This window comes from Microtus pennsylvanicus, chromosome 17 (genome assembly GCF_037038515.1).
Source record: "Microtus pennsylvanicus isolate mMicPen1 chromosome 17, mMicPen1.hap1, whole genome shotgun sequence".
Taxonomy (NCBI): Eukaryota; Metazoa; Chordata; class Mammalia; order Rodentia; family Cricetidae; genus Microtus; species Microtus pennsylvanicus.
In genome coordinates this window covers 45,425,527-45,449,650 of record NC_134595.1, presented here as the reverse complement: position 1 = coordinate 45,449,650, position 24,124 = coordinate 45,425,527, and the positions used below count along the sequence as shown (strand labels likewise).

General features: G+C 38.2%; 1 protein-coding gene across 8 annotated transcripts in view; it reads left to right on the top strand.

Moving 5' to 3' along the window:
• Nucleotides 1–23,696, top strand: part of Sphkap (SPHK1 interactor, AKAP domain containing) — a 137,878-nt gene extending 114,182 nt beyond the window's left edge. For 5 of the 8 annotated variants that reach the window (XM_075952212.1, XM_075952210.1, XM_075952206.1 and 2 more), the window contains 4 exons: nt 9,973–10,158; nt 14,012–14,064; nt 14,152–14,336; nt 21,852–23,696. In XM_075952212.1, coding sequence (XP_075808327.1) covers nt 9,973–10,158; nt 14,012–14,064; nt 14,152–14,336; nt 21,852–21,995 — 568 coding nt within the window. In that variant the 3' untranslated portion in view covers nt 21,996–23,696. Of the gene's footprint in view, nt 1–9,972; nt 10,159–11,741; nt 11,829–14,011; nt 14,065–14,151; nt 14,337–21,851 lie in introns of all 8 variants that reach the window. The other 3 variants (XM_075952209.1, XM_075952205.1, XM_075952204.1) reach the window with 1 other exon arrangement.
• The last annotated feature ends 428 nt before the right edge of the window (nt 23,697–24,124 follow it).

Here is a 24,124-nt window from a genome sequence, read left to right as displayed (position 1 = left end):
GAACAGTAATCTCCCTGGTCAACTTATGGATATACATTCATAAACCTATAATAACTCGGCTCAACATGCTATATTTTTATTGCATAACTCATACACCAGGAAGCAAAGTGAAGTCATCCCCACATCCAAGGCCATCAGGTCACACCTGACCCCTATAGTTGGTGTTCAACTAAACTTCATGAATGAATGGTTATTATGAAAGCAGGAAACCATTCTGGACCTAATAACGTTCTGGTTCACCTTGCTGTCACAGAAAAAAAAATCTTTTAGGCTAATCCAAATATATTTTGTAATTAACTGTGAACATTAGTTGGAGCGTTTCCTCAGTATTAGATTACTGAGGCAATACTGAAGTAGAACAGATAGCTGATTATTTAGAATTCAAGGCTTATTTTATTCTATAATCATGGCATAATATAATATCTGCCTACTGCAAAAGAAAGAAAGGCAGAAAGGAAGAAATGAATGGAAGGAGGGAAGGAGGGAGAAAGGGAGAAATCAAAGGAGGGAGGGAGGAAGAAGGGAGGTTTGTTGAATAACTTACTTTTTATCTTCCAAAACAAATTGAATTCATTTATGTAACAGTCACTCCTCTCATTAAAACAAGTGCTCCAATGCTTCGGTGGCTTTTGAAATTATTCGTGGTGGTTTCCAATCAGAGATAACACTAATAAGTACCAGCAACTGTTTTTCTTTTGGAAAGAGACTTAATTTTAACTTAGGAAATTGAGATTAAATTTTTGGCATCTCTTCTCTAAAGAGTTCCGTTCCTGACTTATTCTAAGAATTCTCTATCAGGACCCTGTGTCCCACGAGTGCCAGCTCTTTGGGTGCACAGGGTGCATGCATGCGTAGTCTCTCTCTGGAAGCTGTCATTTGGACAGTGCTTCTTCAGGAGATTGTACATGCAGCAGGAACGAACTTCCGGGGTGAGGTAAGAATTCCCCTCAGGCTGCCCAAGGAATATGAGTTTCTTTCCTAACTTCAAGTGCCTGCACACTACTCACAGGGGACTGTTGTATCAATCCTCTATTTTTAGCCCACAATTAAAGTTTAGTGAAACAGAAAATTCCAGCTTTAGAAACATATAGTTTGAGAAATAACCAGGGCAGTCTTTTCAGAAATGTGTGCCTACATGTTCATTATTTACAAAGAAATAAGAATATATATACATATATATATATCAAGATGAACACAGCAATCACCAAATGTCAACAGTTCTCTAAAGTCTGTGTTGCATTTACTCCTAAGCAGAAGAGATCCATGTTGGGGTATTAAAACACCACCATCGGAGAGGGTTATACATGGGGTTTTTGGTAGAGAGTCCAGTCAAACATGAGAACTGCCTGTTAAGACAGTTAGTGCTAAGAACTTTCAAGTTGGATAGAACCACAGAAGCACAGAAGGAGAAGAGAGAACAAAAACATAAGGACCAGAAACTCAAAGCTAAGACTCACGAAGAAGGTCAAATACACAAAGAAACAAGGTTTCATCAATAATTGTTTTGCTACAGACAATATTCATCAAAGATTTTGCTCATGGGACTATAGAGACATATCAGAGCTAAAGACACAGTATAACCAACATGTCACTTTTCAGAAATTTACATTTAGAAATACATAAAAAAGAGATTCCAAGAACCTGACTTAAAGTCAGCAGACATCAGGAGATGTTTAATCAGTGAAGGTGACCAAACTAGAAAGCATCTTGAACTCATATCCAATGGTTGTAGTTATAGTTGTAGACCCAATCAGACAATGATTCTCATTATAGAGTTTTAAATTAAATGTCATTGACATTAATACTAAAACAGATTTCATCTGGAAAAGTTGCAAACACTTCATACTCTGCATGAATGAGACCATAGCTGACTCAGATTCTTATTTCATATAGTCACCCAAGCATTCAACCTCTTGCTCCAGGGTGTAGATATATGATTCTGTTTCTCATCAAATAAAGAGATAGAATGTAGAATATCCCAGAAATTCAAGGGTTGGCTCTAATTGCAAAACACAAAGGACTAAGAATAGGATATCATTTTTGTTTTTGTGGGGAAATATAATCATCATAAAACATGAAGTACACTACCTTCTTTATTAAGTATACTTATTTTTACTGAAAAACAATAAAGAGGGAAAAATCTTTTCATTTTTATTGAAAGAGATGATTTGAAAAAAGTTAATTTGTTTATCCATCTGTCTATTACACTGCCTTAAACTATATCAATTTGAACTAGTTTCCTAACATCTTTCATTCTGGTTTACTCACCCAGAAATGGGAATGATAATGTAATTCTTAAATTTTAAGTATGATTTAATATACAAAACTCTTAATTCAATACTTCACCTATTATGAATATTCAATAAATTCACCTTGTTATTATTACTATGGTAGTATCATAGCCTTCATTTCAGGAGATGTCTATTTCCCCAAGGGGAAACCTGTCATGAGAAAAGTGAGAGATTTATTGAAATAAAAGAATTCCCAGGATTGGCAAGCAGAAAAGTAAGTCACAGCTCAGTTACATTTGCTGAACTCAGAGTTGCTATCATGAGATTTGATTTGTCAAAATAGCTGAAAACAGAGTTTCATTCTCCATGGAAGAGTTCAGCCCACTTCCACGCAGGAGTAGGGCATGTGACATAGGCAGTCTCAGTGTTGTTTGGAGGTGTGGAAAGATTATCTCCTGAAGATATTTTCAGGCTCTTCTCTGAAGGACATCGTCGTGATTCTTTAAAATATGGTTAAAATTAAACACAATGAAATAAAAACCACTTTCTTACTCTTACTTTTACATTACTTGATAAAAGAGTCACAGATGAAGATCCATGGTGGAAATCACTCCCAAATGGAAATATCTGTTGACTGTTAGCACCATATTTTGAAGATGTATTGTCGATAGTGCTTGATTCTTTAAAGTGGCTTTTGTCAACAGAATAAGATAAGTCATAGACTATCAAAGCATATTTCTAAAAGACACACACAATAAATGAAAACTATCTAAAATGGTAAAAATCAAATGTTCTTATGTATTGACAAATTACTCATAAGCATGGGACTGACCTAATAAGGCAACACAACTTCAAGGGGAAAAAAGATCGCTCAAAATTCAGCAGTAAGAAAATGAACAACATATTAGAAAATAGATAAAGCTTCAGGAGTTAAAGGCTAGATTCCCAGCAAGTAGGTATAGTCATTGCAAAGAGATTCCATCACAAAGGCTTCATGTAAACTTTGTATCCACATATTCTTGGATTCCTTATTTGACTACATTATTGGGAAGTGATGTAAACTTAGATGTGTCTAGTTGGAAGAAATAGGTTGCTTGAAAAGCGTCTGGGATATTTATATCTTGTGTTTGTCAGCCTCCTTACTTACCTCCTTTTTTGTCAGGAAAAGAGCCACTTTGCTCTACCACATGATGTTCTTATGATGTCAGCTTCACTATGGATGAGCCCCAAAGCACAAAAACCAAGCATCCACAGACTGAACCCTCTTAAACCATGAGTTTAAGTGAACCTGTCCTCTTTTAATCATTTCTCTCAGGCATTTGACACAATGACAAAAGGCTAACACAATGCTCAGCTATCATATGCCTTTAAGACATTTCAAACAATCAAATACAGTAAATATCTATTAAGATGAATAAAATCTAAACCACTGACAAAACCAAGCCCTGGCTAGGATGTCATATGTTACAAACCATTAGTACAATGGATGACCACTTTGGAAGATAGTTGTCAGTTTTCTTTCAAAAGTAAGCAATTGATGTTCATAGAAAAAGAGAAAAAGAAAATCTGTGTGGGTCTTTAAGTCAGCTTTGTTTCTAGTTAACAAAACATAGATAAACATGTCTTTTGTTTTAGTTACTTTTCTATTGATGTGATAAAACACTATGACCAAGACAACTTATGAAAGAAAACGTTTAATTGGGTTTGTGACTTCAACAGTTAGACTCTATAATGGTCTGATAAACAGACACACTTGGGATCTGTAATTTTGATCTAGTGGGATGAATCCTCCTACCACTCCTCTTTAATATATTCCTGGAATAATAATAGCAACAGCACCATAGGATGAGTAAATGGGCGTGCAGATAAGTGTTGTGCGAATTAATAACTTACATTTTGCCGATGATACTGTACTAATTGCTGAAAGTCCAAATGAACTGCAGACCATGTTAGAGTTGTGGAAATGAATGAAAATAAAAGTAAACATCAAGAAGACTGAGATATAATACATGGAAAGGGCCCACAAGGATTCTAACATTAAAATAAAGAATCAGAACCTCAAACAAACAGTCAACGTTTTCTATCCGGGAGAAAACCTCAGTTCAAAGAAGGCAATTATTTCAGATGTCAAGAGGCATATCGGAATAGCAAGGACTGACTTCCAGGCACAAGGAAAAGTTTGGTCAGCAAGAGACATAACGACAATGACAAAATTGGAAGTATATGAGACACTTGTCTTGAGCTGCCTTCTTTACAACTCTAAAACCTGGACAATGAAATGCTCCTCAGAACAGTGGCTGGATGTGTTTGAGATGCATATGTCAGGAGGATTCTAGGTGTCACACAAAGAGATAGGTTGTGCAATGATGATATTAATGAACATCTTCATCTACAGAAGGAAGTAAACTACAGGATACAGCAACAGCGGTTGAGATACTTTGGCCATGTTATGAGAATGAATGGCAGCAGATGCTCAAAGATAACACTGCTTGGAGGCATGCATGGGATAAAGCAAAAAGGAAGGCCCTAAAAATAGTGGATAGAGATCAAAAAGGAAGAGTGTGGAATCTAGGAAGAGTGTGCCCCAATGTTACAGAAGAACTTTGGGTAACTGTCCAGGAAGCAATTTGTCTCTGTCAATTCTAGAATTTTAGAAGTTGCTTACAATGTACTTCCTGTTTATTTAGGCAACATTATATCCCTGTGGGGTCTTTGATGGAGTTGAAGGACAGATAGTTAAACTTTTCTTTAGTTATGATAAAAGATAGATTAGATATAAAACTTTAGACTCACAAAGATAGAATAAATGATAGAGTATTTTCTTTAATTTGCCAAATGTAAATGGACTAAATATTATAACTGTAATTCTTGCCTGATAACTATTTTGTTGTATGTAATCTTGTTATGTTAAGGTTAAAAACCTTTCTTTTTAATTAGACAGAAAAGGGGAGGTAATGTGGGATTCCCCTCTGCATTCTATGAATATGTTTTATTGCCATTGATTAATAAAGAAGCTACTTTTGGCCAATGGTTTAACAGAATATAGGCAGGCTGGAAAGATAGAGAGAGAGAGTAGGCAGAGTCAAGGAGATGCCATGTGGCTGCCAAAAAAGAAAGACACCCGTGGGAGCCTGCTAGAAACTTGCCAGTAGGCCAAGACCTCATGGTGATGCACAGATTAATAGAGATGGGTTAATTTAAGAAGTAAGAGCTAGCTAAAAATATGCTTAAGCTATTGACCAAACAGTATCATAATTAATACAATTTCTGTACAACTATTTCAGGTCAGGGCAGCAGGGAAACAAATAAGCAGCCTCTGCCTACAGACATAGAATAAGTATTTAATATTCTAAAGAATAAAGCATATTAGCTTTTATTAAATAAAAATCATTTTGGGACAAGCGATATGGCTCAGTGGGTACAGATGCTGGATGCCAACTTTGACAACTTGAATCTAACTTTCTGGACCCACATAATAGAAGAAGACTAACTCCCATAAGTTGTCCTCTGACCTCTCTATATATTCCATGGCAAACATATACTGAATAAATTTAAATAAATAAAACCAAAAAAACACAAATTTTGTTCAAACAAAATCTCAGAGCACATACCACTAGGATAATATACCACTATGTAATAAGTATAAGCAGAAATGTGTAGATTAATAAAAATGAATATTAGCAGTGACTTGAATATAGATAAAGGAGAAAGAGTCACAAAGATCAAAAGGGTAGGCTAATACAAAACACAGTCTTTTCATCTTATCTTGCATTTCTTCAAAAAATGCTATTTTAAGTAGAAAGTATTTATTTTATGGCAAATGAAAAACTAAAATATATGACATTTGTGGCATAAAGAACAGGAGAAGGAAAATAGAAATATGTTGTGTACAGGCCTTCCATAACATCAGTGTTATAATGTAACCTGACAGTAAGCTATACACTGAGTATAAATACCAAAAATTCTACAATAACTGCTAAAAATATGAAACAAAGCACTATAATTGTAAATTAATAGTGGAGATTAAAAACAAAAGTCTAAAACTTTCTCAGTTAAATAAGAAGAATCTGGAGTGAGGGTTAAAAAGAAACTAAGAACAGATGGGACAAATAGAAAAACAAGATTTTTATTTAAATCCAGCCGTATTGATAGTCACATTAATTATCCATGATCTAAACACTTTTAACTTCAGTTAAAAGGCAGAGATTATACTTTTGTATAAAAAAGCAAAACCCTAACACAAGCTGTGTGGAAGAAATGATCTGAAATATAAAGTTGCAAATGGGTCAAGAGTAAAAGGATGGAAAACAAGAGAATTTAAGGGCCAAATAGCCCTCAGGATACAGAGCATTACTGGGGATAATGATATTTTATAAGCTATATATATAGTTTATATAATATATATAATTTTATAAGATATTTATAAGCTAATGGGGGTCAATCCATCCAGTATACAGTCCTCTTATATATAGAGCCACCTAAGTAACAAAGTATCAAATGGTAATTTTAAAGGCTAGAAGGAGAACTAGACACAGTACCATACTGGAAATTTAACATTCTTCTCTTAGTAATTCATGAAATAATAAAAATATAAAAACATGCTACAAATGTGTGTATATATTTACAATAGAAGCAACAGCAAGGATGTTTCCAGACAATAGGGCACACGCAAGCAATGAACTCAGAGATGGGACAACAAACACAAGTCCAGCTCTTGCTCCATAACAGCATAATCTAGCATAGAAAGGGGAAAGCAGACGGGAAATCCCACCACTGGCTAAGAGCTGCTGGGAGAGGAAGTGCTGGATTTCTTTATTGGTGCAACCCTTAGTTGCATCACACCAGGGCCGTCATCACTCCCAAGACCAGCTCGACAACAAACTGGACTCATGGGAAAAGAAGGGATAAAAAGAGGAAGATGTCTCAAAGCTGGGAAGGAGAAATAGAAAGATGGGGAGGGAGGAAAGTGGGGAATTGGAAGATGAAGGTAAAGACGTTCAAAATATACTGTATGAAATTCTCAAACACTTAATAAAATATTGATTCTAAAAGAAGCAACATTCACAATCAGCTGAGTTTATACAATTTAAGAATAGCCTACCCAGCAATACAACTTTGGGGTATATACCAAAGAATGCTCAATTGTGCCACAAGGACATGTGCTCACCTATGTTCATAGCAGCATGGTTTGTCACAGCCAGAACCTGGAAACAACCTAAATGCCCATTGACCAAAGAATGGATAAGAAAAATGTGGTACATTTACACAATGGAGTACCACACAGCAGAAAGAAAAAAATAATAATAATAACATCTTGAAATTTGCAGGCAAATGGATGGAGCTGGAAAACTTCATGTTGAGTGAGGTAACCCAGACTCAGAAAGACAATTATCATATGTACTAACTATTCAGTGGTTTGTAAACATAAATCAAAGAAAACCAGCCTACAAATCAAAATCCCAGAGAACCTAGACAACAATGAGGACGCTAAGAGAGACATACATGGATCTAATCTACATGGGAAGTAGAAAAAGACAAGATCTCCTGAGTAAATTGGAAGCATGGGGACCTTGGGAGAGGATTGAAGGGGAGGGGAGAAGTAGGGAGGAATGTAGAGCTCAATAAAAGCAATTTAAAAAAAAAAAAGAGGAGCCTACCCCAACAGCAAAGTATAGATTTTTTTCAGATGTACTTAAAACATTTTTCATGATGTATCATATGCTAAAAAGGAAGTCAATACATTTAAAAGAATTTAGAACATAAGGAATATGTTCTCTGATCATGCTTAAATTAACTCTAAAGTTAATGATAAAGGATTTATACAAAATCTTCCATAATAATTAGACATCGTTATATTTAGAAATTAACAAATTATGTGTTGATTACAAGGAGAGTTAACTCCAAATGAAAACTTATTAAATTTATTAAAATTTGTTAAAATTAAAACTTATTAAAATTTGTGATATGATGGTAATGCTACTTAAGAAAGATGTCTATAATTTAAAATGTTTCTGGTTTTCTTTTTTTAAAATCAGAACAGCTTATTATCTGTGTGCTGAGTGTCCATCATTAAAAACTAAAAACGATCAGGACCAGTGCAAGAGTTCCGTGGGTCAAACCTGAGCTTGATCCCAGGATCACACAGCAGAGGGAGACCGACTCTTGTAAACTGTTCTCTGACCTTCACACCCACGTGTGGCACAGGCTCACCCACACACTAACATACACAAAGTAAACAAACAAATGCAAGCAAAATCTTTTAAAGGATTATCAAATCAAATTTTTAAAACTTAGCTGAGAGTAAATCATCAAATGGAACTGTGTTTCAGTGACTGTAAAAAAATCAAGGGAGAAAATTATGCTGTTTTTACCTCAAAGACTGGTGAATATATGCACCTGTATGCATTCAACATTCAAATAAAATATATAAGAAGTAAAAATGTCTGCTCTCATTTCTCTTCTTCCTAAGGGTTTCCTATGGTCATAACTGCCTGGCATCAGCTGTCTGTTCAATCTGCTGCCTTCTACCTGTGCCGAGAGATTTCTACTTTCCATTTATGACGATGGCTTAAAATAAACACAGTTGGGTTATGTTAAAAGAAAAACTGACCTAAGGAAATCTCATGACCGTGACACAGATGGTGCGTAGGCGTGTGAGATAAAAATCAGAACACTCGGCTTGTTTTCTACGTGGAGATTGGACAGTTGACTCTGGCATGGCCACAGTCCTCTGAAGCTCCTATGGGAACGGAGGGGTCAGACTGGGGGCTGCTGGATGACATACATCTGCGCCCCACTTTTGTGTCATTCACCCGTCAATAAGTGAGGCTCTACGCTTCTCCCGAAAGCAAACAAAAAGTAGCACTCTGGGTAATCATTACTGGTTCTGAATTCCCATTTTATGGCACAGATGTGAGGCTTGCTGTAAATAGAGCATGAAATTGAGATAAAATAAAATGTGCTGACAGACTTATTTGTTAACCTGGATATTCCATGTCAGATGCTAAGGCTCAGCTCCCTCTTTAGCAAGAACTATCCTGCAGTGAATTTTTCTATAGTATAATAAGGAATTGGGTCCAAAGTTGTTTTTCAACTGGGTGAATAAAAAAGGCCAGAACCTCTCCTCTGTGGCTGTATTTAGTTCATTCCTACATTTTTTTTTTTTTGGAACTAACACCATATCCTTGACCACAACATTCATTCTCTTTTACCCTCCTCAAATTTCAATATTGTGGTAAGGAAAGCCAGTTTTATTAAGGGGAGGAACACACAAAAGACAGACATACCACGACACCATCCCTGTCCCCACTGTTGTCAGAGGGCACTTGCTACCAGGCCTGATCACATAAAGCAGAAGGCAAAACCCAACTCCCTCAAGTTTCCATTTGACCTCCTCAGGTCCCTTGGCATGTGTGTACTAACACCCCCACCCTGCCACACACACATAAATACATATGATAAACACCACTCTACCTCAATGATTCCTTTCAACCTACTTTAAAAACAAATAAATCTAGTAAACAGTGTTAAATGGAAGATATAAGAAAGCCAGTGGAGTTTAGTTTCAAGAAGAAAAGTGGTACTCAGCTTCAAAGGGAGCAACCACTAACAGTAAAATTCCACTAGATCCAACACCATGCCTGGTGTGTGGAGATGTAGGCTCACGGGAGCCCAGTGTGCACTCTGAGAACAGCTCCCTGTTGCACCTCCTCTCTTGGTAATATTGTCTTGATGTCTGCAGTGACAGCCTCAAGAACAGAGAGGAATCAGAAGCAGAAGTCTTGAAAGAAGCCAGGCCCCTGGAAGAATCCCCCAACCCTCCGAGCAGCAGCGAGGAGAGTACAGGAAGCTGGTCCCAGCTGGCCAATGAGGACGACAACCCAGACGACACAAGTAGCTTTCTGCAGCTCAGCGAGCGGTCCATGAGGTACTTCTTCTTCTTTGTCTTGACTTCCTAATAAGTCAGCTTCAATCAAGATTCCAAAAATGTTTCTTATAGTTCAGTGCTAGGTATCCTTAATTGAAAAGCAGGAAAGCAAGAGAGAGAGCGAGAGCGAGAGCGAGAGCGAGAGCGAGAGCGAGAGCGAGAGAGAGAGAGAGAGAGAGAGAGAGAGAGAGAGAGAGAGAGAGATCTAGTTACAGTTGAGGCTTGAATTACCTTGGATACCTTTAAGAGTAAACTGTGTTCTCTTTCCCAAAAGTCACAGCAAGTACATTCAGTGCAACATAGGTTGGATTTACACAAAGCCAAGTGTCTCCACACTGTGTGGTGGGGTTCTCCCTGACCAATCTCTTCCCTTATCTTCGCTGACCTCTGTATGGCTTCTGGAAAAGCTAGAAGGGAGCATCTGGCTGTAACTGCTAAAGTGATCTTTTGTGTACAAAGCCTTTTGACCCCCTTTAGATCCCAGACTGTCCAAAGAGGCCTGCTGCCAAGTGAGATCAAAACACCTGGGTATAGATAAAGGATTTTCCAAGTTCTATTTCTGGCAGGGCAGTACAACCTAAGATTTAGGAACATTTTACATTGAAGAAGTGGTCCCAAACTTCAAATGTTTCCACGAAATGTTGGAAAACAGATTTAAAAAATGATAACTTCAATATTTGGACACTGAGTGTCAGATTTGAGGCTGTAACTTTCTCCTTTAGTTTTGCCGAAAACTCCAGACAAGAGAATTCAAGTGGAGAGCCTTCTTGGTGACTCACACAATTCCTGAAGGAACAAAGCCCCGTTACATGACACACTAGAAGTTACTACTGCAAAACCCGGCTTGGGAAAGATGTTTCTGGAAAATACAGATTGTGTGAAGAGAGTCAGTGAGTTTGGTAAAAAATGGATAGGTTCTATTTTGCAAGTACTAAAAATGGTCTCAATGGTACTACATTTCAGAGAGTTTATTCCAGGCTCCTAAGTAAACCATATGTTGATTATGCAACTTATAATAGTGATATTATATGCAATATTCTTCCTCTCTGAGACATAGATGTCACATGTTACTCGTTCTCTGAGGTGGAAAAAGCTTACCCAACTTTGTATGTAAATTCTATAGTTCTCTAGGGAAACAAGAAATCAAATGTATGTTCTGTAAAATTCTATGGAATCCCCTAAGAAAAATCTTCCATATAACAAAGGGAGGCTGTGGCTCCTTGGCTTCTTTCTAGATACAAGGGGCAGACAGATAAGCATTAGGGTGTTTTTAATAGCCCAATTTTCAGGAGTATATTCAACTGAATAAGCATGCCCAATAGCAAAAAGTCTTCTTGATGAATACCCTCTTTCTTTACCACTAGAGAAATTACAAGTCACTATCAGTATTACTATCATAAGCATATTTGGCTTCTAACTTTGTCTTTAATTTATCTGAACATCAATACCAATGCAGAAGGTCAGACACAAATCAATTGTGCCCTCAAGAACAATGACGGGCCCTTTCTACGATGGAACATCGGTGTCAGCAGTGTGGCCAAGGGTGGTGACAGGCATTAATATGTAAACTTTTGCTTTGTCAGCAATGGCAACAGTAGTACCACTAGCAGTCTTGGCATTATGGACCTGGACATTTATCAGGAAAGCATGCCATCTTCTCCCACGATGAAGTAAGTAGCCATGTGACTCAGTGACTGGCAGCACCACTCCAATTCCATCTGGCAATCCATCGTGGTCATGAAGGTTGTGCCCAATCACCAACTCATTATGTCTGTGCCACTGTGGTTCCATGTCGCTGGAGGACTGAGACCGAGAATAGGACCCAACCAATCACTGTCTGCTTTCTTGGTTTCAAACATGCCCCTTAAAAAAATAGCCATTGCAGATAAAGCTTACCAACATAATCAGAAAGATATAGCATCTTACCTATTCTGATTTACAGAAACAACAAGCAAAAAAAATCCATTCAAAATTGTGCCATGCCTCCCTCAGAAGACTATTCAGGAACCTTTGCTAGAAAACACAGTCATTTCAGTAAACTTGATTATGAGTGGCTTGTGGACAATGGGGGATTAATGATATGGGGTGTATCTAATGCCAATGGTTGCCATGAGGGAGATGTAGCAACTCAGTTCTCTCAATGTGCACTTCTCAGAAAAGTGCATGGAGACTACATAAAATGACGCAGACCAGGAGGGCAACCTGAAGTCATAACTACTGCTTGAATTTGTGATTACTCTGGAAAACTAACTCAGTTGTATGCCAATTTTGGTCATGATGACTTAGAATATAATTTGGGTATTCAGATAAACTGATAAAGCTGCATTGCCCTAATGCTGATTCCTAACGTATTTCCCTCTGGCTAGCTATAGATTCATACTTTATTCACCAACGAATGCATGTGTTCTTTGGTTAACTGGAGGTTGCCACAACCCTTCATTGTTTTATTACTCACAAGCAAACACAAACACGCACATGCTCTTGTTTTTAGGAGAACTGAAAACAAATTCAGCAAAAAATATTTTATGACAGATTGATTTTTGCTTACCATGATCTCCATCTTTCTTTTTAATATGAAACCATAACGTCAGGAAAAGCTTGCACTGAAAGAAAGTCAAGATCACCTCCATCCCTACCCAGCAGCCCGTCATTACATAACATCAGAAATTGCATCTGTCCTTATCAAGGTCCTTCGTGCTACTTGCAGAGAGATCGGTCAGTGGCTCTGTGCCCTTACAAAATTGACTTTCCTGGAAATAATTAGGTATAAATGGAAGAATAGCTATTCTCTCTCTCTCTCTCTCTCTCTCTCTCTCTCTCTCTCTCTCTCTCTCTCACACACACACACACACACACACACACACACACACACACACAGAATGAAGTCTACCTCACTAATGGAAATTACCCACACAATGGAATGCATGAGATAGGTTTTAGCGGCAAAAGAGAATATAAGAAAATCTATCACCAAAAGACACATTTAAAAAAAATAGTATTCCAAATTTCTAGAAACTAGAAAAATATAGGACTTCTGCAGGCTTTCCAAAAGGGGTCACTTCTTTTCAGCTACTGAGATAAATGACCTTATTTCAGGAGACTTTACAGGGTCTCCCCACTACACACAGGGCTCCATAACAAGTACATGCTGTGCAGAAAACCTCCAATATTAAACACGACAGTGGATAAGGAGAAGCTTGGTTTAGTTATGAGACACTAGTTATAAAACACCTCCAGTCTGCTCTGCCTCCACAAAAAAAAAAAAGAATGGAAAAAGAGCAAAGACTATTATTGAGACATTCTGTTTCTATCTCTGTTTCCCAGTTTGTTGTCCTTATTCCCGAGTTTGTTGTCCTTATTCCCGCTCACAGAACAATATGCTTGTAAAAACTATTTCCCTAATTTAAAATTCAAATGTACATCATTGTCACAGTATACAGAAGTACACTGTGGCAAAAAAAAAAAAGGAAAATGTGGTTCATTGAGAGACAGGAAAAAGGTAAAAGGATAAGTCTCTAAATTACAGCCAGTTACCTCAAAGCTCTAACTGTTTGACCCTGCGGAGGTTCATGGAAAGGGAGTTGAAAAAAAATGAAAAAGGTAAACCTCAGACTCTCCCCCACTGACTGTCCTAACGCATGCCGTTTGAGGTCCACAGCACTGCTCTTTGGTGATAGGGAACACTGGTGGCAGACCCAGCTGTCCTGTGTAACACCCACATGGTTCTACTTTGTTCTGTGAAAGCCCTAAGAATGCACTGCAGAAGTTTGTAGAAAGACCCATCACCTCATCTTCCATTACAGCTTCTCCTTCCAAAGCATTACCAATCATATACTGTTGTTTTCTCCCAAAGTGAATTAGTAGAAGAAAAGGAGATTATTAAAGAACAATCAGAAAGCATCAAGGGTAAGCCATGTTCTCATCCTTTTGACACACAATTGCCTGCAGTGACGCTTCAGAAAGCAGAGTGACGTTGTTGTTGTGTCTGTGCAGAGCATGCCTCTGGTCTGCCAGGGAGAGCAGCCAGCCCCCAGAGGAGCCTGCTGGTGATCAACTTTGACCTGGAGCCAGAGTGTCCTGATGCTGAGCTCCGAGCCACCCTGCAGTGGATAGCTGCCTCTGAACTCGGGATCCCCACCATCTACTTTAAGAAATCTCAGGAAAGCAGAATTGAAAAGGTACAGTGTGGCATGTCTGGGTGGGATAACAGTTCAGTTTTGTGCTTTTTTCTCAGCTGAAAACCCATTTAATTGTCCATTTAATCCATATGAACTTGGAGCGTTTAATCTTGAGTTCTTTCAACCAAAAACACCTTGTGAAGACTTCAAGCCGCCAGCTCACATCACTGCTTCATTGGCTTTCTGTTTCTTGAATAGTTGGTGATAAAGGGAAACAGAACTGAGGAGACAAGTGCTTTTTCCAAGTTTTTAAACTACTTTTTTATATCCCTAAACTCTATTTTTGGTTGAAAACACTCTTGCGTAAATCCTTATTAAAACGAGTCTCTCTTGGTTAAATAATATTAAGGGTTTCAATTTTCAGTTTTGTTTTGTTTTTTAATATGCAATTATTCTCCAATGTTCAGTGCCCAAATCCAGCATCCTATGATAAAACTCTCATCTTCTTGCCCATTTACTTAGAAAGCAGACCAGTTTCAAAATCTCTGTAATCCTACCTAGACAATCTGACCGGCTGCTGGAGAGCTCATTCCTGACACCTGCTCCTACTTCTACCTCTCCAACCAGCAATTTCTTCTTTTTAGGTTCAAGTCCACCCAACCCGGGCATCCTCCTAAACTGTCCTTTCTTTGTTGGCAAAGTGATGCAGAGATCACTAGTTCAGAAGCTTTTCCTTCAAGTCTTTCACTCCTAGCCTGCACAGTACAGTGGATGGTCTAAAACAGCATAATCCACAAGCATATTGGTCTTCTCTCATGTTGTGCTCAGTCTCATGGGAGGGAACCAAGAAAGTTCTAAGGAAGGCAATGCTTCCAGATTCACATATGCAAACAGAGACTGTGCTTTTGTCTCCCAGCCATCCCATACTAAATAATCACACAGAAACTATGTTATTTAAAACACTGGTTGCCAATGGCTCAAGCGTATTCCTAGATAGCTCTTATATCTTAAATTAACCCATTTCTATTAATCTGTGTATCACCATGAGACTGTGCCTACCAGTAAGGTTCTGGTGTCTTTCTCCTTTGGCAGCTACATGACATCTCCCTGAATCCACCTTCTTTCTTCCTCTAACTGTGCTTGGATTTCCCACTTGCTATAGTCTTCCCTGCCATAAGTCAAAGCACTTCTTTATTAACCAATGGTAATAAAACATATTCACAGCATACAGAGGGGAATCCCACATCACACATAAAGGTTTGCTTTTGTATCTCCAGCAATTACCTGAACAAAAGCATGACCTGGTGCATTTTAGGTAATATGTTAAACAGATTTTAATTTAATCTACCTCCTTACAGAGGCAGTCAATTTTCATGCATGTATATCTAATAAATTCTCATTATTGAAAGAGCAGGGATGTACATGTAAATATATAATGAATATGTAATATGTAAACTAAATGCTAACTTGGTATTTGTTTACAGCTACCAGGTTTTCAATTTTAAAGTGAAAGCCTGCCTTTGTTTAGAACTGTGTTTCTGAGAAGATAGAGCTTTCTCTCCTGTTATCAGGAAAAACACTGGATGATCTTTCATGCATGCCTGTCAACCAGCTTAAGGAACTCAAATCTTAATGATTCAGTCTGAAGGACTCAAATTTCCAGGTTTTGTTCAAAGTTAATGAATGCTCTCTGCACAGAATAACTTTGATATAAATGGGCATCATCCTTGGTTGTTTATGACTGGATTGGTTAAATAAAGAAAATTTATATAACACTTATATGTTCTTTCTTCATTAGCCAGGTCTGAGGCTCAATTCTATTTGCTTGTAATTAGCCAGGTAATTGAGTAGTCCTTTTTAAGAGTGTGGGAAAGAGAGCAGTAGAGAGCATGAAAAATCAGCAACATTTCTTTAGCTCCTCATCTTCTCAGAGAAAAGAAACTCTAAGTTCAAAGGATGGCATCTTCCTACTGTCACTCAGTACGATGGGCATCCACAGACAAATACCCTACATCTTTTGGTTGCTGTTGTTTTCTGATTGTTTGAGACAAGGTGTTGTCTCATCCAAACTGGCCTTGAATTCTCTGTGAAGTAGGTGATGACCTTGAAACTATTTTATTTTTAGTTATGTAAGTATATTGAGGAGGGATGGGGTTATATATGCATGGGAATACAAGTGTCTCTGAAGGTCAGAAGAGAGTATCTGACCCCCTAGAGTTACAGGCTTTTGTGAGCTGTCCAATAAGGGTTCTAGTAATAGAACTTGGGTCTTCTAGAAGAGCAGTATGGGCTCTTAGCTGCTGGTCCACCTCTCCAGCAGCAATCGAATGTCTGACCTTGGTGTCTCAACCCCTCATGTGCTAATTTGTGTTGTTCTGGGAATTGAACCTTAGGTTTCATGTGTGTTGTTAGGTGAACACTCTAACAACTGAACTGCATTTTCAGCCCCAAAACCTGACCTTTATTTCTGGGAATCATGATTTAATTTTCTCAACAATTAATATAGTCAATATGTGTTGACCAAGGTTTTCTGTCCTGCCCAGTCCTGCAGCAGTTAAGTCCCAAAGAATCACACAGAGGTCTACATTAGTTCTAAACTGATTGTCTGATTTGCTCAGGCTTCTTATTAACTAATTCTTATAACTTACATTAGCCCATAATTCTTGTCTGAGTTAGCCGTGTGGCTAACTTTTTTGGCATGGCAGTCACATCTTGTGTCCTCTGTATCTGGGTAACAACTGCAGACTTAAACTTCCCTGTTTCCAGAATTTTCATTGCCCTGCCTCTACTTCCTGCATGGTTGCCCCTCCTATGCTTCCTGCCTGGCTACTGGCCAATTAGCATTTTATTAAAAATAATACAAGTGACAGGATAAAAAAATATTGTTCCACAGCAATTATGCATCTATGTATAGTGGTCTCAGCTTACTAAACTTCCAGCTTTGTAAAAACAGAGGCATGTGGTAAACGGGAGGAGACCAGCATGAACACTAGAGCAACGCATCTTTCCTGAGATGCCTTGAAAACTTGGCCTTGAATCTGAAAGACACTTAAGGACAATAAAAACTAAATCCCAGAAAAGGCAAATTCCAAGTACTCCAGATGATCAATGTGTATTGTAGGTTCTAGTGACTCATGGTGCCTTTATTTCCCAGCCTTCCCCATTCATTTGTATTTTATTTAATCATTAGAAGGCTGCATTCCCTTAAAAATCATACATTTAAAATCATCCATCAAACATTACTAGAGTAACCTCACCAAGCCTGGTTCTGTTCTAAGCTCCACATCCCAGGTTACAAAAGAAGTGAGTGCTCCTGGTATCTCGGAGCTTGCATTTCAGTTCAGGAAGAAACATCATCTGTCTCTAGAGCACATGGAAAGGTCACAGTGTTTAAACAGCCACATCAAAATAGCGTGAAGTTGATTCTGAATAAGCAAATCAAAATGCATCTGCAAAGTTGCTATCTAAACCACACCTGTGAGCTAAAGGGGAACAAAACAGAATCAGCTGGAAGACACATTCACAACTCAAATTCCTATGTTCCTTCTAGTCATTGGAAAACCACTAACGCCAAGGCACTTTTCAGGGGAACACTCCTGATACCTCTGACACCTCGTAACCTAAAACAGTTCACAAACTTAAGTCTCTACAACCTTGGAATCAAATCAATTTAATTCAGTTAGCTGACCAAAATAACAATAAATAATAAATAAACTGTCATTACCATAATTATTTAAAATATTTTTAAACGAGCTACTTGTCAGGGTTTATTGGGTTTTTTATTTGGGAGTTTGCTTTTCAGCTTTTTTTTTCTGTAGAAACTCAGTAAGCTTCTGAAATCTGAGCTAAGCCATGGCCTGGCATTAGAGTAAACATGGCATACTGCTCATCTTTAAATCTGCATTGAGAATCATGTTTTTTTCTTGGAAGCAGTATGCAAAAAGGATCGTGAAGAAAGAGGAAATAGATAGACCCTTGCCTTCCAATGGAGGGAGAGTCAGAGAAGAAAAGGTCTCCTCTCTAATTTCTTATTCTATTCTATGAGGAAAGTGGTGGAGGGAGAACAAGAGGAAAGACTGATGATCCTGACTTCTGAAAAAAACACAGGAACAAACTCTAGTTAAAGTATCAGTTGTGAGTAAAGGCATAATAAAGAAAAGTGAAGGGTGTACAAATTAGAGCCTAAAGGTTTTAATTAGCAAACAAAATACACTTTCTTGCATTAATACTTTCATCAAAAATCTCCAATCAGGGAATTTTAGAGTCACTCCAGAAAGTCTTCCAAACCCAGAGCCTTACCTGTTAGTTCAGAATTTCCACTGGAGGTAAAACCCAAATCCCAGGTCCTGGTGAAAGTCTAGAATTCCAGGATCCAGCCCAACTTAAGACTCGGGTTTAACAGGCCATAACCTCAGGGACAAAGTAGGGGTTCACTCACTCTTGCTTAATAAAATCTAATTTGTGTCTTGGAGTAAAAGACAGTGAGAGCATTCAGAAGAGTGCATTGAAGGTGTCTTTAAAAAAAAATACAGTTTGCTGCAGTTCCTGTAATTCTACCATGGACTGTAAACAATCAAATCTACAGAATGCACCTGAGAATACGAAGGTCTGCTCTGGACTGTGGCGCTTTTCTCCAGGTGTGTCTGCTCGTGATAAACTGTCACAGAATGCAGATGCTCTTGAGCTTCCTAAGGTCTAAAGTCTTCTGTAGTCTACAGGAAAAGAACCAAATTATTGCTGATTCAGTACAGAAATGTTTGGTTGATGTTTGTTTGTTAGTGGAGCAGGCTAAAAGTACAAATCCCTGATATACTAAAGCCGATCATGGCCATAACATGAGGAGGTTTAATGAAAGCTCTAGGGTCAATTACTAAGTAGAATGTAGTTCTAAAAACAGAACAATAAACCGGACCTGATGGGGCTAGCTCATAAATCCCAGCCACTGGGGAGTCTGAGCCACAAGAACTACAAATTCAAGTTCAGCCTGGGTCGAAGAGTTCATGGTGACCTTGAGTAACTTAGTAAGTCCTTGTCTCAAATCACAAAATTGAAAGATGGTTGATGATGCAGCTTATGGGAGAGCTCTTAACTAGCACGCACAGCATCCTGAATTATATCCTAAGTACCACAGGGTGGGGGCAGGAAAGACTGCAATACTAGGCTAAAACGTTCTCTCTGTCTATTCACAACCTTGACACACGTTTACTATTTTTTATGGAGGAAACACAAGATGCTCATGTTCATCAGCTCCACACATGTTTCAAGGCTTCAGGACCCAGCTCAGCTGCTGCATTAGTAGGATCAGATCATCTTTCTAGAGATGCTTAGTGAAGAAGCATGCTGACACACTCCTATAATCCTTGTACCTAGAAGGCTAAACCAAGAGGACCACTATCAATGTGAGGTCATCCTGGCAAATTCTAGGATAGCCAGGGCTCCATAAGACAATCCTGTCTCAGAAACAAAAGCAATCACTGAAAGCAAAACAACCAAAGAGGTCTAATGGGAAACAAACAGACCTTAGAAATTAGCAGATGCATTCTAGCCAATGGCCATTCCACAACTATTAGCTAAGTGGCCTAACTCTGGTACACTAACAATGTCAGGTCATTCACTGGCATTTTTTGGTTCTCACCACTATGAAAGTTCCTTTTTCTAAGGCCACGGTAGATGGAAAGGAGCTGAAATCTGACTTTCTGCAAAGAGTATATTCCTCAGAGTCCTCCCTTATGCTGTGATTCGGAGACGTAAGTGGGAGTGTAGTGACAGAGTAAACTGTGGTTTACAGAAAGCAGCTGTGCCAAATTCAATGTATGTCGACTTTTCTCTGACTTGGCATTAATGTGTGAAGAAAAAAGATGTAATCCTTAATAAACCATCTTGGCCAAAGGTTTTGTGTAATCCTTCAGGGAAATCCTGAGAAAGAAGCCAATGGCTTATGTGAGCATCTCTCAGAGACTTTTCAGAAGCTTAATGTCCAGGCTTGACATCTGTCCATCCCTCAGATTTCCAGTCAGAGCTAAGGAATCTTAATTAATTGAAATATCTGGATGCCCTAGCCTCCTTTACCCCCTTTACTCACATTAATTCTCTAAAGCCCCTTGTTTGCACTCTTGTTCCATTCAAAACATGACTTGAGTTTATATACACACTAAGATGTACGTAACAGCTCTCAAAGCCATTTTCCCGTGTGTCCATAAACCAGCCACCTCCCTTCTACCATTCATTTCTCAGGGCATCTGCATTGTAAACAAAGCCTTCCTATGAAGGGTTCACATCTGTCCCTGGGCGTCAGCATCAGGAAGAGAAGAAACCAAATAGGAGGGAGAGGCATCCCAGATAACTAGTGATTTTTCTAAAAGTACAGCAAAGACACATGCAGCCAAATACGCTGGACTCCCGTTGCTGTTGTCGTGAGTAATGAAATGAGGTCATGGACTTCCCACCTCAGTGACACGAACGCTGCTCTCAGTCACTGTGTCAGGGGACAGAAGCCCTGTGGCCATCTCGTTTGTAGAAACTTGTGGCTGTCATTTCCCACTCCAAAATCCATGACCTCCAAGCATCTTCATAAACTTTCATTTCAGTAGAGAACTATGGAGCATCCATTATATAGGTTTGCGTGTTTGGTTTTTGAATTATATGTATACAAATATGCTACCTAAAACTAAAGAATGCTTTCAGGAGTGGGCTTATCCTCAATGATATATGATGTCTTCCCATATTTTTGAGAAGTTACATTGTATTTGACTCCATTTGGCCTAATATACTTTCTGTCATTCAACAAATATTAATTGATTCTCTCTTTACTACAGGCAAAGGATAGAAAACCATGGCCGAGATAGTGCCCTACTCTAGGGAGAGAAATAGCCTTAATTCAATGGACATTTGCCTTCTTTTTCAAAACCTAAGACTCTTTGACAATGTTTGTTTCCAGATATTTAAAGTGTTTCATTTTCCAGCCTACAAAGATTGATTATTTAGACTCTACCAGAGAAAGTCTTAATCCCAACATTCATTTACATTCTAGAATTTTCTGTTATGACCAACTGAAACTGGTACTAATACTATATGACAAATCTATGGCGTGTCCTTGTTTTCCTGTAACAATTGCTATAGAGAAACATCTTGATGATTAATCTTAGCATGGGGAGGGAGAGGTGTCTATCATTATTGAATGTGGACACATTGGGTGAACCAGAAATTTAATACTCAATTTATTTTCCCTAATGCACACATCTAGTAAGAAATTGTTTTGCAATCCTGGTGCAAGAAGTCTAACCCAGATTAAAAAAAAAAAATACTTAACCTGAAAAAACACTAGCTATCTAAAATATTGCCTCTTAGAGGAATTGTCCTTGTTCTGCCCAGTCCTCCACTATGACTAGAACTGCAAATTGGGAGAAATTCATTATCTAAAATGTCTGAAAGGGAAATAGAATATTTTGAAAATGTCCGCTGAGAGTAAAGATGCTGAAACACAGATTCGGAGCCCCAGTCTTTGGAAGGTTTGCTCCGTGAGATGCTGGGCAGGACAGTACAATATGTGAGTCCTAACTCTGTGTCTTCTTTTAGTTTCTAGAAGTTGTGAAGCTTGTTCATCAGAAGTCCTGGAAGGTGGGAGATATATTTCATGCAGTTGTCCAGTACTGCAAAATGCACGCAGAGAAGAAAGAGGGGACTCCGAGTCTCTTTGACTGGCTCCTGGAACTAGGATAAGTCAGGTTCATCCTGCAAAGACTTTCCTTCCTCTAGCCCAGCTTAGGTTACAGTGATTTGCGCTAAATGCTCTGAATTTTCTCAATACACTGCATCCCATTAGCAGAACTATTTAAAAGCCTGCTCCACTACCATGGACAAGAAATAAGTCCTAGAGAAAGTGAAATACAAGTCTGTGCCAATCAATTTCACCACAGGCTTGTCCAAAAGAGCTTAAATGAAAATAGTTTTAAAGAGAGATACTTTAGTGGGGCCCAAACAGGAAAGTTTATAACAAGCCCCTCCTCCAGAAAAGCTACACCCGCATATATGTCACAATATAGAGTGATCTGTAATGTCTCCAGCTATGTGAATCAAAAAGAAATAAAGTCATCGGGTCACAAAAATTCTACAAATTATTCTAAAACCTTCATTGCACTTTGCTTAGCAGGTACATGGGTTGTTCACCCAAGGAAATACTTGGGATATAGTTGCAAGTTTCCATGCCTTTATATAAAAGATTTCAACCCTCAGATGAGTATCAGTGAGTACTAACACTCTTGCATCAGTGTTAGCAGCATCCATGGGAAGTGATTTCATTTATTTGCAGTGGCTGATAAGTATTGCCCCTCCTCCCAATCACCCCTGAGCTCCTCAGAAGACTACTCAAGCTCAAGGTCGCCTTCTTTCCATTACTACATTTATGACTTGAGTAAAATCATTATGGAATTTTTGCCTAAAGACAAGATTTTAAAAGTAAACAATGGAATAAATAGTAGTCTTTTGAGATAAAGTAAGCTTGTGTATTGAGTTATATGAGAAAAAACATTTCGTTTTATTGTAAATTATGAAAAGACTATATCTAAATAATATATTGAGTTGTCTTGGAGCTTCATAAACCATGAAGAGATTGTTGTCTCAAGTTGTAGAGTGTCATGAAGTTTGTTGGCTGATTGTAGGGTGAATGTGTTGCCATCTGTAATTGCTGGCATGCTTCTCCAAAGACATTTGCAATTATGGATGCAGGGTAATGGCCTTGTGCTTGGCAGGGACAGCCAGGAATACAGACTTCCAGGCTGGGTGATATTGACACTAAATTAGACAAATAGAAGCGTTTATCACGTTTTACAAATTCATAGCAGAGATATACTCCTTTGAAAACACAAAGTATCTATAGGACCCTAAAGGATCTCTTCCCTTCCAACTAAATATACTACACTCATTTTTATTTTTTCAATCAGAAAGATGGTCAATATGTATCATCCAAAACAGTATGCTTTTGCTCTATTTTTAAAGCTTACAGAATATCTGTGATTGTGAGCCAGCCCCATGCCAAGCTTTCTGCCCTATCAGTTGCATCCTAAGAATACAAGAAAGCTTGCTGGAAATCCATAGCCCTCCCCCACCCCCATGGCAGGAATCTTTTTTCAGACCTCAGTGTGCATTTATCATGCAGATGGTCCAGGTTTAGGTGTATGTTTGATCTGATGCATTATCCAGGTTTTGAAACGCAGCTATCATCTCAAACTGAACTGTGCTTCTTTGTGCTAATACATAGTAAATGATATTTTTATTGTTCAAAGAATCCTAAAATATTGTGTGTAAATTCTTGTTGTGCTCCAATAAATGTTTACTTACCCTCCAAAGCACAAATACTGGATGTAACCATGTGTTGTACCTAATGTTGCAAATTTATCAATAAATATCTGTTGCAAAACTGTTGTTCAGTCTTTTCTGCTGAACTCCTGGACCTAGAGCTTTAAGAAATTTAGCTGCAAGAATAAAACAATCACACTGTGAATAGATAAAGACAGGTATGCTACTTAGATAAGTTTTTCTGTCTTTTGAATTCAATTGTTGATAAAGTAAATATTTAAGACGATCTGTTAGCATAGGGAATAGTCATTGTAAATCATTGTTCATCAACCTTGGAACAGTACACATTTGAAACATGATAATTTTTTGTTATGGAGTATTCTCTTGGACATTGTAGGGTGTTGGGTTGCATCTTGGTCTCTTCCAATTAGATAATAAAAATTGCCTCTTCCTGAATGAAGCAATCAAGAATGCTTCCCAACATTGCCAAATGACTCTCAGGGTACAAAGTCAAGGCTGACTTAGGACCAACAAGAGGAGTGAATGAAGAGAAG